The 13630-nt window shown below is 40.3% G+C and overlaps 1 protein-coding gene across 1 annotated transcript in view; it reads right to left on the reverse strand.

Moving 5' to 3' along the window:
* The window catches only part of LOC137035766 (FERM, ARHGEF and pleckstrin domain-containing protein 1), a 44826-nt gene extending 31396 nt beyond the window's left edge, over positions 1-13430 (reverse strand). The window contains exons 1-2 of the mRNA XM_067409391.1: positions 13296-13430; positions 10775-10962 (exon numbers count right to left, since the gene is read on the reverse strand). Coding sequence (XP_067265492.1) covers positions 10775-10945 — 171 coding nt within the window. The 5' untranslated portion in view covers positions 10946-10962; positions 13296-13430. The remainder of the gene's footprint in view (positions 1-10774; positions 10963-13295) is intronic.
* Positions 13431-13630: the final 200 nt, after the last annotated feature.

The following is a 13630-nucleotide window of genomic DNA, read 5'->3' on the forward strand; positions in this document are numbered from 1 at the left end:
TATAGTATGTACATGCGAAACAGGAGTGTAAAATAAAATGGTTCCAAAAATATTATAGTTTAAATTATATTAAATGCAATTAGCTGAACTTTAGAGTGTGGTTTTGACCCACTTAAGTAGGACTTAAATATATTTTCATATAGTATTTCATATATAATTTTTAAGAGTACTTAAGTGTGTTAAGATATGTAGTCATAAAAGTGTCTCACTTTAAGTGCACTTAAGTTACCTTTTGTTTGATTAATCTTATATTATCTACAAGTAAGATACTTTAAAGATTTGAAATAAGTACACTTCAATACAATTAAGCAAAAGTAAAATTCAGCTAAGAATTCTTACACTGTATCTTAAACAAGTTGTGAATTTGTTCACACTGAGAGCAAAAAAGCTTTGTCATGTGGAAAATCACAATAAGAGTACATTGGTGATGTCCCTGACAGTTAATTTTGAATTTTGGACAAATGAGATTTGGTTGTGGACAGGACTATGCAGTGCAACACTGGAAATAAACCATCACAGCGATCATGGTTACTGATTAACATAGAATTTATTGCTTGTTAGAATCTATACTGTCATGTAAAAGCTCAGACTGATGGCCCAGACAATACTCTTCAGTGATATCATCACCACTGCCCCGCCCCCTTCAGAGGAAACACAAGTCTGAGCAAATATCTGCAGCAATGACAGTGAGATCTGGAACATTCCATCCAGATGAACATTTCATCCGGTTCCCGTGGAAGATTGGATGGTTGTCATGGTTATCATAACCAGGGGGCAAGATTATTAACTCATCATCTCACTGTAGAGATACACATCATAAAGAGAGAGGGGGGGAGAGACATAAAGAGGTCATAAACAGAGAAAAAGGTCACAAGGGAAAGACCATTAGAAAGGAAATTTGAACAGAATAGAGCAAGAGGGAGGCAATTCAAATGGATACATCTTAAAATAGATGGCTATCATTATTCATTTCCTTGTAGGACCACAAAAATTAGTTGGGTCTGTGTTCTTTCATTGTTTGAAGAGTAACACTGTGAATTTCAATTGTGTATATTTGCTAAAAGCTAATTTCCACTAGCATATAGAGGATATTAATGCTTAAAACATGAACTACAGCCACAACACCCGAATTTAGCCGAATTTCATTGGGCTTTTTAACCATTTTAGTCACAATGTTCATTTGGCATGCTGTTTAAAGGAGAGAACTGGACAATGAAGATAAATGTTCAAAACAGTTAGCTGCAGCGCTAATACACACATACGTTTGTCTGTCTCTCTCTTTGTCTTTCGCTCTACAAACAGAACTGACCCATTATATCTAGTTAACATGAGCCAAGTCAATTACTGAGAGGTCACAAGATAACAGAGGCCGGTGAAAATGCCACAGGCGTGTGTGTGTGTGAGTGTAGTCTATTCATTAACTCAGCCCTGCAGAAACTGGTGTTCAGTCTGCGGAAAATCATCCTGAAACATTTGTTCAGCCCTTTTGGTTTGCAAGATCTGAGATATTTTGCAAAGACAATCCTGTACAGACACAGAAATAGCAAATGGTCTGTGATAGTCATTGTTCTATTGTGTGAGGAGGACTGATTGTCTTTGCTGTACTTGCATCTGTCTTAAAGACATCATTACAGATCACATCACACACACACTTCCCCTTCCCCCACATAAACACATGAAAAACACTATTCACATTCATTTGTATAGCGCATTTCAAAATACATATAGTTTCAGGAATCTGTCACGGCAATCTACTAGATAGAGGACCCAGATGCAGAAAGAGCAAGGGGGTGATATTTATTGACAACAATAGACTAAGTACAAGGAAGAAGGTGAGGCATGAAGACAATCCAAAACAGTAGGACAAGAGAAAACGCAGCTAAGGATGATGCTGAGATCAGACCCGGGTGATTTTAGGCTGGTGAACTGAGGAAATGAGGCAGCACCAGATGGAAAGACAATACTGGAGATCAGGCAGTGGCTCAAGGAACCAGAGGCTTGACACTTGGAGCCGTAACTGAAGCTGCACCAGTCTAAGTGCCAGGCATAGATAATCAGAGGCCAGGGAGGATACGGGAAGCAGGGCAGGGAAGGGCAGGAGCCAACACCAGAGTCAAAATATACATGACAAGACACAAGACAACAAGAGCAAAATAAAGAATCAGGTGAACACAATCAAGCAAACAAGGACTAGACAAGGACAAAATAAGGGGGTGCGGTATCAGGAAACAAGGAGGCAGGACATGACCAACACAAACAAAGACAGAGCCATGTGCTCAGTCATAAGACAAACAAAGAAACATTAAACAAAGACAAAACAGACAAGGCTGTCAGGGCAGGAGCCTGACAGTACAGGGGGTGCCCTGACAGCCTTGTCTGTCTCCAACGAATGCCTATAGGCGTCCACACTGGGTGAAGGAGTCCAAGGGGACACTGGGTTAGTCGGGGGCCAAGGAGGTACCAACTAACTTGGAGAGTAAAACTTGGAGTACCGTAACACCCAGGGAAGACGAGGGCAGGACTGGTGAGGGTGGTAATAAGTCCAACAGGATAGTTAGGGGCTGACCAGAGAGGTGCCAACTCTGGAGGATCATGACAGCCAGGAAACACAGATGACGGGATAGGAGGGAAGGGAATCTGATTAGTGACACCTCTAGAAACAGGGACTTGCTTCACTGGTGGGGACTCTTTAACTAGGCTAGTAGGCTTGGTGTCTGAGACCATGGGCCATAACTGCACTGACGGGTAATGAGGATGGCCTCGACGAGCCCAGACCGACATGAGTAGAGATGCAGCCTCCGAGCTTCAGACTTGGCAGAAGATTCTGGAGACTGCATTGCTGGAGTGGACTTCCTGGTTATGTCGAGTCTGGCAGGAACATTCTCTTTGGGCATGACGAGACTGAAAGGCATAGCCTTACTTGGCGCTTTGTGGTTGGTAAGCAGCTCAAAGGTGGCCTCCGTAGCTATAACAGGCAGGTTAAAGCACCGTGAAATGGCCTCTGTGGCTGGGTCAGGAGCAGCTTCCAAGGAAGCAACATGACTGGCAGGATCAGATCCTCTGAGGATCACAAGACTAGGTGGCACTTAAAGGATTATTTCACCCAAAAATGAAAATTCTGTCATTTATTACTCACCCTCATGTCGTTCCAAACCTGTAAGACTTTCGTTAATCTTCGGAACACAAATTAAGATATTTTTTGTTGAAATCCAATGGCTCCGTGAGGCCTGCATAGCCAGCAATGAAATTTCCTCTCTCAAGATCCATTAATGTACTAAAAACATATTTAAATTAGTTCATGTGAGTACAGTGGTTCAATATTATTATTATAAAGCAACAAAAATATTTTTGGTGCACCAAAAAAACAAAATAAAGACTTATTTAGTGATGGCCGATTTCAAAACACTGCTTCAGGAAGCTTCAGAGCGTTATGAATCAGCGTGTCGAATCAGCAGCTCGGAGCACAAAAGTCACGTGATTTCAGCAGTTTGGCGGTTTGACACGCGATCCGAATCATGATTCGATACACTGATTCATAACGCTTCCGAAAAAAATATCTTAATTTGTGTTCTGAAGATTAATGAAGGTCTTACAGGTGTGGAACGACATGAGGGTGAGTAATAAATAGCATTATTTTTTTATTTTTGGGTGAACTAACCCTTTAAGAGATGGCCTCTGTGACTATGGATTCGGACGCTCTGGAATGTCCTCCTAGGATGCCCCACGATGGCGTCTGTGGCTCAGAGAACATGACATGACAGACAGGATTGATTTCTGTAGGCACAACATGACTGGCTAGCTGTTCGGAGGTTGATTGAGATGCTCTGGAATGGCCTCCATGGCCAGGTCAGGAACAGTTTCTGTGGAAGTAGTCATGCTGATTTGAACACCCACCTTGGACATGATATGACTTGCAAATGATTCAGGTTGTGCAGTCATGTGTTCCTTCACCAATGTAGGCATACCTGGTGAAGTGGGTCGCTTAAGGGTTGGTTCCACCAAAGTAAATACTTCTGAAACCACTGGATACGGGACCAACTGATTTAGGGAACCACAGGATTTAGGGCTACCTGACATGGGCCCTCCTGGACCACTGGATTATGGGCCTCCTGACTCAGGCACTACTGGACCAATGGGCTTGGGGCCTCCTGGCTCAGGCCTTCCTGGACTAATGAAATTGGGGCCTCCATGACTTATGGTCATACAGATAAGACAAGCAAGACATCATTAAAGCAAACTTTAAACAATCTATTTTTATTTGTATACACTCACAATAAAATTTTCTGCTCTTTTTCCTGTTGTTAGAAAACAGTGTTGCATTACTCTTCTGGATTCTGGAGTGTGGATTGCCTGACTTGTCTGTATTTGTCATCTGACTATACTGCACTGAACCGTGACGTCCGTACCTTGATGATTCAGGACGAATACATGTACTGCTACACCCCAATATATATATATATATATATATATATATATATATATATATATATATATATAAAGCAAGTTTTAAAAATGACGTGGACAAAAACAATGTAAAAATCTAGTTTTGCAAAGGTTGCCAGGGAAAATCTGCCATGTGTGGAATGTGGTGAAGTACATCAGAATGTGAAAACTAAAGAATGTGAGATAATTGCTGGATTTTCACATCAAATTACACTGTGCAACACAAACAGATAGTCAGAGTGAATGACTGTGGTCAAACCCCAGATACACATCATGACCCATGCGATGACAGAGAAAACAAAGAGAGAGAGTGACACCTTTACCAGAGACATGACCACATCAACACAATAAAACTGAGACAATAAGATATTTCACTTCAAACACTTTATGAAGATGCAAACCTCACTCTCGCTCCACAAGACAGCATCATATTTAAATTCACAGAAACAGTAAACGGTCTGTTTGAAAACTCTTACTAAGGTTCAGTATGTCATCTTCTTGCTCAACTAACAGCTTGAGTTTACAGTAGGACTGCCTAATCTTCAGAAAACTGTTGAAGAGGGCATAAAAATTGCCAAACATGATTTTTAGAAGTGTTTGAGAACCATTTCATTACTTTTCACAATCTGTTCATTACTTCATTAATAAAAGCACCTCTAACAATCATACATTTTACAATATATTCACATAGAAAACCGCTATTTTATATAGTAATAATATTTCACAAAATGAATGCTTTTACTGTATTTTTGATCAAAGAAATGTTGCCTAAAGAAACCTTACCGACCCCAAACTTTTGAAAGGTAGTGTATTAATTTGGCTTGAGATAACACATGGCAATCATTTAACAGATTCTTGTTTTTCTTTGAAATCTTACAGAAATTCAATGAAAATTGAAATCAATTTATAACACTGGAGGACTGCATCTGTTTCCTGGAATGACCCTGGTAATGTGTCTGAATGCAGAGCTCATCCAGCGTGAATGTCAGAAACAGATGTGAATATGAGGACAACAGTGGGAACTTTCTGCACACGCTCACAAACACAGAAAACTCCATTATACACCCACACATGCACAGATGCCATCCTGAGGTCACAGATATGTGTGTGTATATGAATAACACATCTATATAATTTAGTATATTATATCTCTTCTTTCTCCCTAATAGTTTCTGACAGCAGCTCATTTCAGCTTTTCTGCCACATATGTGCGAGTGTGTGAAAAGGGATGTGTTCGTTTGTTGGCAAGGTGTCCTATTTTTATGTCTAATATCTGTAGCTCCCCACCAGCAGGATAAAGGTCAGTATGAAAAGACACTGGAAGTGTGTGTGTGTGTGTGTGTGTGTGTGTGTGTGTGTGTGTGTGTGTGTGTGTGTGTGTGTGTGTGTGTGTGTGTGTGTGTGTGTGTGTGTGTGTGTGTGTCGGTAACCTGATTTATCAGTACTTTTTCAATGCTGAGGTAAAGATTAAAGATGAGCAGAAATAGACACAATTATGAAGCCCTGCACATGACATGCAGAAGAAAAAGAGACACTATAGCCATGAATTAAGAACTTGTATTAGTTAAAGCATTGATTTATCCATGCACATTATTTTATTTTAAATTCATGTTCCTCATAATTTTGAATCAGAATAACTTCCTCTCCCTCTTGCGGTGACATCTTTTCTCTTCTCTGATGACGAGGGCGGGGCAACCTGTCACTCACATGAGATCCACCAATAGCAAACCACAACCATCCAATCAATTCCCCACAGACAAAATCAATCCCCACCCTACATTTGTTCTTGTATCAGAATAATCCATAGTGTCCTTCGTTCATACGTTCATATGATATGCTATATCAGTGGCTTTATTTGAGCATATATTTCATCTGAAGAAGGCATGATGAAATATATGTGCATACACAGTGCAGGCTGATGTTTGGAGAAGGAGAATATATGAAATATTTCCATAAAAACACACTCGCTCTGGTCCAGATAAAAACTCTGATCCACATTGCCAGGGTCGTTAAACTCATCGCATGTTGTTACAAATTAAAAAATGTTACAGTCCAATGTTACAGTGTTGGTAGTCAAACTCCAGTTCTGACTTCATCTCGGGGAAAATGCAAGCAACACTTTTCATCGCTGCCTCTGTTATCCCACAATCCTGTGCGTTCCATTCGGTGACAGTTGCACTAGAAAAATAAAGATGCGTCTGAAAGCATTTTCCACTTTTGATGTAATTTCTAGTGAGAAATTACTACTGTAGTAATTAAATATTTGTTTAGCTATCACCAAAGCTCATGCTATTTTGTTGTAGATCATTAAACCGTTACGCTGCCCCAGAAGTCTGTCCAAAATCAGTTTTGTGAGGTACCTTCATGTGCAAACACTGCCTACAAAGTCATTGCCTGATAGGGCAATGAGGAAACAAGTCAGCTGCGTAAGTTTCCAGACGCAGCCTCAGATATAAGTCCCAATAGGGAACAAAAAACTAGCGCAGCTTTCATGCCAAATTTAACAACAACTTTAGGAACAAATTATTGTTTTTTCCCCCGGCATGTCAAGTGTGGAGCTCCATACAAAATACAGTTACAGTGAGAAAGAAGGAGAGAAACAAAAAAAGAGAGAAAGAGAGAGGTCACACAGCAGTATGATGTGTCACAGGATGTGTTCAAAATCACCCCCTATACCCTCATTCACTATTCCCTACATTACTCCACTAATATAGTCCACTTAAGGGAGTGAATGGAAACGAGTGACGCTAAGTGCCTCTTTTGCATAGTTTGTGCTTGATGTTTAAAGAGGTGGTTCACTGTTTTTTTTTTTTTTCTGGGCTTGACTGTGTTTATGGGGCGCAGTTTAACGTCTTAATGCTTAATAAAAAAAAAAGCCATATTTTCATATATTTTACCGTTATTCTATACCGCTGTCTCCATTGTATTTTGAACAACCAGTTTGACTTCCTGGTTCTCTGAAGCCCCTCCCTCAGAAATACGTAATGGGCTCAGATTGGTTAGCTGGCCCTGTATATTGTGATTCGCTGTCCAGAACATGTTGTCACGATTCACTTTGTCGCCCCTTACCATTACGGGCAAACATTGCATGTGCTTCGGTCAAAGTCCAGTCTTTGCTTCGGTGGAAATGTAAATAATGGCGTGTATTTTGCTGTATCAATTTGAGCCGGAATCAGACCCAGATAGCAGTAATGATGAAGAGGCTCAAGCAGAACCACTGTTTATGCTCAAGCAGCAACATTACTCACTAACTAAAGTTAAAAAAAAGTGAAATCGCAATGAACCACCCCTTTAATAAACTTAAACTTAGCAAACTGGCAGCTCCAGTAGTAATGAAAAGATTTATCTTAAACTATGTCATATATAAACCTTAATTAAACAATTTAATAATCAATTAAGAAGGAATTCATACCTGTATGATATTACGCTGTAGCCACATCGGACCAGCGGTATGGAAAAATTTGGATGGATGATTCAGCTGTGAGCGCCATCTTCTGGCGAGACGTGGGAATTAATTTGACGTGCAACTCTCACAGTGCATTATGGGTGTTCTTAAGCTGTTGTACAGTCGTTATTGCGGTGCATTGTGGGATTGAATGAGTACGCTCGATAATGTCAACTATGGTTTCGTCCACCACTACAAATGGCTGTCCCCTCAAATAGTGCCCTATTTAAGGGTATAGGGGGGCGATTTCAGACACAGTCACAGTGATTATGACTCAAACCAGTGTTTATTTTATTCAGCTCATCATTACATCACTAAATGACATATTGATTGAGTCAATGAGGAGGATGGAAGAACATCCTCTTGAAGGACTTTATCATCTCCACACAGACAGACAGCTTGAGCTCTAAAATAAACACAGCGTATGAGGCCAATAATGAGCACAAACTTCAGTCGAGGGTGATACTTCATGCTGTGTTCTCACCGGAGCAGTGACTGAAATCAAATTGTGCCCCCTCTTCCCTCGAAAATAAGATGGATGACATTCACAAGACTGCATATGGCAATTGTTACTATTAAATAGACAAAACAATAACTTACACAGAAGGAAGGACCTGAGTCGTATAGTTATATCTAGAGACTTGTTGGTGGGATCATCTGATTTGGGCAATTTATCAACCACCCAGCGCATGGCAAAGGGCTAAAAACATGAGCAATTCCATAGCAACACCATGGCAATGTGTGTGTGTGTGTGTGTGTGTGTGTGTGTTTACTGAACTCAATCACTTCAGAGCAGCTGAAGTGCAGCCAAACAAACCTAAAGACAATAAAATACCTCTCAGCTCTCTGTGGTTTCACACTTACAAGAGAAAAATTACATATAATTTTAGATTTGGGTTAGCACAGGGATGCTCTATATTTATCCACAGAATAACTAAACACCTTCATGAAACACTCACATTCCTTCACCAATCAAAGTCTCACTCACGCCTACAGCCAATAAAACAAGTTCTACAAAATCTATTAATAATCACAATCATATTCTATCACAAGAATACTATATTCTACACTGTACATACTTACAATATAACTTATTTTAAAAATATTCGCATTTATACATTAAGCTGAGCAAAACTATTGTAATTTTTACAAATACTACACTTGTTGTACCACAAACTGTAGTTTTAAGAGATTTTTAGGTGAGAATGTAGTCTTTTAGACCTGAAATATGTGACTCATATTTAATCATAGCACCTATTTTACTATTTACGTTTTCAAAGATGCGAGCTCCAGGCCGTCAGCAGCCGTTCAGTGCTCGTGTACCCGCCGAGAACAGCTTCCACCAATCAGAGTCACAGTGAGCAAATCACAATAAAAAAAGAGCTCTGCAGGGAACACCCTCTCCCATGACCCCAACTAACGTTCTCAGAATGTTGTGGCAAGGTTCTCTCAAAGTTATGAACAAACATTCTTCCAGTAATGTTAATAGAATGTTAGTTTAAAGTTATCTGGTGTTTAATAATGTTCGCAAAATATTAGCACAGAAACAATATTTATACATCATTCATGGAACTTTTTTTTCTGAAACGTTGGATGATTGTTTCACTTTTTTAAACACTACTTGTTTCAGAGAACATTCAAAGTGTTCAAAATGTTCCAATTTAATAAAATGTACAGAGAACATTCAGAAATAACATTTTCATAGCTTGAAGGTGCCGTAGAACGCATTTTCAAAAGATGTAATATAAGTCTAAGGTGTCCCCTGAATGTGTCTGTGAAGTTTCAGCTCAAAATACCCCATAGATTTTTTTTATTCATTTTTTTAACTGCCTATTTTGGGGCATCATTAAATATGCACCGATTCAGCGCACGGCCCCTTTAAATCTCGTGCTCCACGCCCCCGAGCTCACGCTTGCCTTAAACAGCATAAACAAAGTTCACACAGCTAATATAACCCTCAAAATGGATCTTTACAAAGTGTTCGTCATGCAGCATGTCTAATCGCGTAAGTACGGTATTTATTTGGATGTTTACATTTGATTCTGCATGAGTTTGATAGTGCTCCGTGGCTAAAGCTAACATTACACACTGTTGGAGAGATTTATAAAGAATGAAGTTGTGTTTATGAATTATACAGACTGCAAGTGTTTAAAAATGAAAATAGTGACGGCTCTTGTCTCCATGAATACAGTAAGAAGCGATGGTAACTTTAACCACATTTAACAGTACATTAGCAACATGCTAACAAAACATTTAGAAAGACAGTTTACAAATATCACTAAAAATATCATGATATCATGGATCATGTCAGTTATTATCGCTCCATCTGCCATTTTTCACTATTGTTCTTGCTTACCTAGTCTGATGATTCAGCTGTGCACAGATCCAGACGTTAATACTGGCTGCCCTTGTCTAATGCCTTGAACATGAGCTGCCATATGCAAATATTGGGGTCATACATATTAATGATCCCGACTGTTACGTAACAGTCAGTGTTATGTTGAGATTTGCCTGTTCTTCGGAGGTCTTTTAAACAAATGAGATTTATATAAGAAGGAGGAAACAATGGAGTTTGAGACTCACTGTATGTCATTTCCATGTACTGAACTCTTGTTATTCAACTATGCCAAGATAAATTAAATTTTTAATTCTACGGCACCTTTAATGCCAACGTTAACAAAATGTTCTTATAACATATTTTTGTTACTTGGGAAGCACTGCATATGGCATATCAAGTCAGTCTCCCTATGCTCTCAAAATCCAAATATTTACACATCAGCCTGAACAGACAAATCACATTCGAACATCGGACTCAACATTCAGGTTGATGTGAACAGTCATGTCCATACACTGGAACACAGCAGAGTCTTATTGTGTGTTACTCACCGATATGTCGAATATCTCCTCCGAGTCATCCAGCAGCAGGACTCTGATGGGCAGCAGGCGTCCGGGTGGCATCGCAGGCGGTTTGTATCCGGGCTCCAGGGTGCTGATGCCCAGAGTCTCAGGTGCCCCTAACCTCTGCCCCGCCAATGACATCTGGCCCTGTTCCACCATGGTCTTCCTCACTCAACCTGCACACAAACACACACACATACATCACAGACCGACTTCCACAATGTGAGGAGTACTAACTCTGTGTGTGTTTGATTCAGGTTTTGCCAGCAGTGTAGGGGCCAAAGGATATTAATAATAACTTAAAGTGCCTCTATTATGCTATTTTAAAGGTTCCTAATTTTGTTTTTCTCTCCTACAGCAGGTTTCCATGCATCCAAAGTCAAAAAACACTTTAATTTTCTCATAATATCAATTGCAGCATCAGCTCTTTTCTCACAGTCTGAAACAGTTTGAGTTTAAAGCAGTTTATAGCAGCTCTGCTATGATTGACCCAGTCTGTTGTGATTGGTCAGAAACCAAACTCTCATTATCATATCTGAATTTCAGCTCTTGATTCACAGTGATACGAACAATAACAGTTTTACCGTATCAATCTCATCAAAGTGGATTTGCTTTAGAAGCAGAAAACAGCGTCTTCTCAACATGAACAACATGGACCAAATGTGTTTCAAACCTACATGTGTTCAGCAGGAAGTGAGACTGAATTACTGACGACTCGTTTCAGTTCAGAATCACTGAATCAAAAACTCCATTTATCTGCACTTTGATCTTTGAAACTCTGCAGATCTTTTACATTCACAAACATCTCTATTACTCACTCCATGTAAGGTGAAATTTGAAAATGAAGAGGTAGTGTATTTACACTGATGGTTCTTGACATGTCTCTCTGGCCTGATGTTATAGTGCTCTCCTCAAACAATGAACCTCTTACAGAGATCCCACCTCTCATCTCTCTCCCTCTCGGTTCCCATCATGTTCTCTGTTTATCACACATGCCTGAGCACTGATGTCATCACTTCTAAACCAAGGGTCAACATGAGGAAAAGAGGGGAGGAAATGAGACAGGAAGAGAGAAAGTGAGCAGCTGAGAGAGTTAGAGAGAAGTCAGAGGAAAATATGAAATAACAAACAGTGGTCTCTGTGGATCAGATGAGTGACTGGCTCTCCTCGATCGCAATAATGTTTATCTAAGTGATCTTCAAAAGAGCCTTCCAAACAGTCAATATTCTCTGGTTTGGTGCATATATCCCTCCCAAAAAAATAAATAAATACAATTCTAATGAATCAAGGTCCATAGTAAAAACAGACATCTGACAACCTTATCTGTAGTTTGTGCTTTAGTTTTATAGTCTATTATCAATAAAACAGCTCCTGGAGAAGCAATAAAGCATGGATCTGCTCTGGGTGAAAGATCAGACCAGTGCCAGACTGCAAAAACCAACTCCACCAGGAGAAACACAGCCAATACCTTACCAGTAGTGTTTAAAATTTCCATTCATTCAGTAATGCCATAAAGCCCTGGAAAAACCAGCGGCTCCGATGGTGATGATCTGAGCACATCTTCAGACACGGGTGTCTTTTGTTTGGCTGGGATGAAGCTGCCACATGCTGAAAACATCTAGAGCGAGAAGCAGACTATAATTTGCAAAAAGCCACGATTAAGAAAATAGAGATGATCAAAACGCTCTGAGAAATGGCTCTCGAGCTTCCTATGGGCTTTTAAATGGGACACATGACCTCATCATCACCTTTGTTTACCTTTGATAACAACCATGTAATCCATGATTAAAAGGCTGACCATTTTCTATTAAACATCCACTCGTGGCTTTTCAACATAAAACCTCGTATAAAATGAATGAAAATGTGACGCGCTTTATTCTTCCAAAGCGCGCTTGTGGGCACTGCTCGCGTCGCGTCCAGGCTAGACGTCACCTAGCGTTCATTATGACCAGTCAGGTGTAACGCAATTATTTTTAACTGAAATTATAAATGGACTTTACAGTGTCTATTTTAAAATAGCGAAATAATGTTATTGATTTGCTACAACTGTTATTCAGAAATCACGAGCTGGCTTTGATTTAACGACCATGCGTTATTCAAACAAATAGCTTAACGAATACAGTTCATAACACGCAATGCACAGATGCCTGACGAAGAAATGAAGAAGATGAGCAGCGCGTCAAAATAGAACGATAACGCGCGCTTGTAGTGGTCGCGTCGCACGCGTAAAAGCGGTGTGCGCTGAACAAAGCGCAGGACAGGTCTATTGACGTAGGCTATTATTCAAGGTCTTTGTGGAAATATATAATCCAGATATATGCTTTACGCACTGGGCATCATGAATGGACTACTGTAGCAGATCGCGCCTCAGCGCATAATGGAAATATAACGGCACGGAGCTTCAGCAATGTCACGGCAGTTCTCAGGCTCAAATCTGTGGCTAGATTTACCCCTTAATCTCTTCCAAGCGCAGGGCACTGTGAATGAGTAGAACAATCCATACGCTTACCCCTATTATAAATCCACTGTGTCCGAGCGTGCGTTTGCCCACAAATACGCGGTGATGATGCCGTGGAGCTGCCCGCCGGAGCCGCTTCAGATGCAGGTTGCTGTGCAGCATATGAGCGTCCTCACAGTCGCCATGTCGGCCGGCTGGAGAGACGGGATTTACACTGACGGAGACCAGCAGAGATCCAACACACACGAGACGAGATGAGCGCGCGTGTGCTGCCATCTGCAGAGTGAAGCAGCGTAACGCAGTCCAACACTGACCTCCTGTCATCAGACACTGAAGCCTATAACAGACTTTTCAGCAAAATTAGTAAGGCAATTATCAAACCTTTG

The sequence above is a fragment of the Chanodichthys erythropterus genome, chromosome 14 (genome assembly GCF_024489055.1).
Source record: "Chanodichthys erythropterus isolate Z2021 chromosome 14, ASM2448905v1, whole genome shotgun sequence".
NCBI lineage: Eukaryota > Metazoa > Chordata > Actinopteri > Cypriniformes > Xenocyprididae > Chanodichthys > Chanodichthys erythropterus.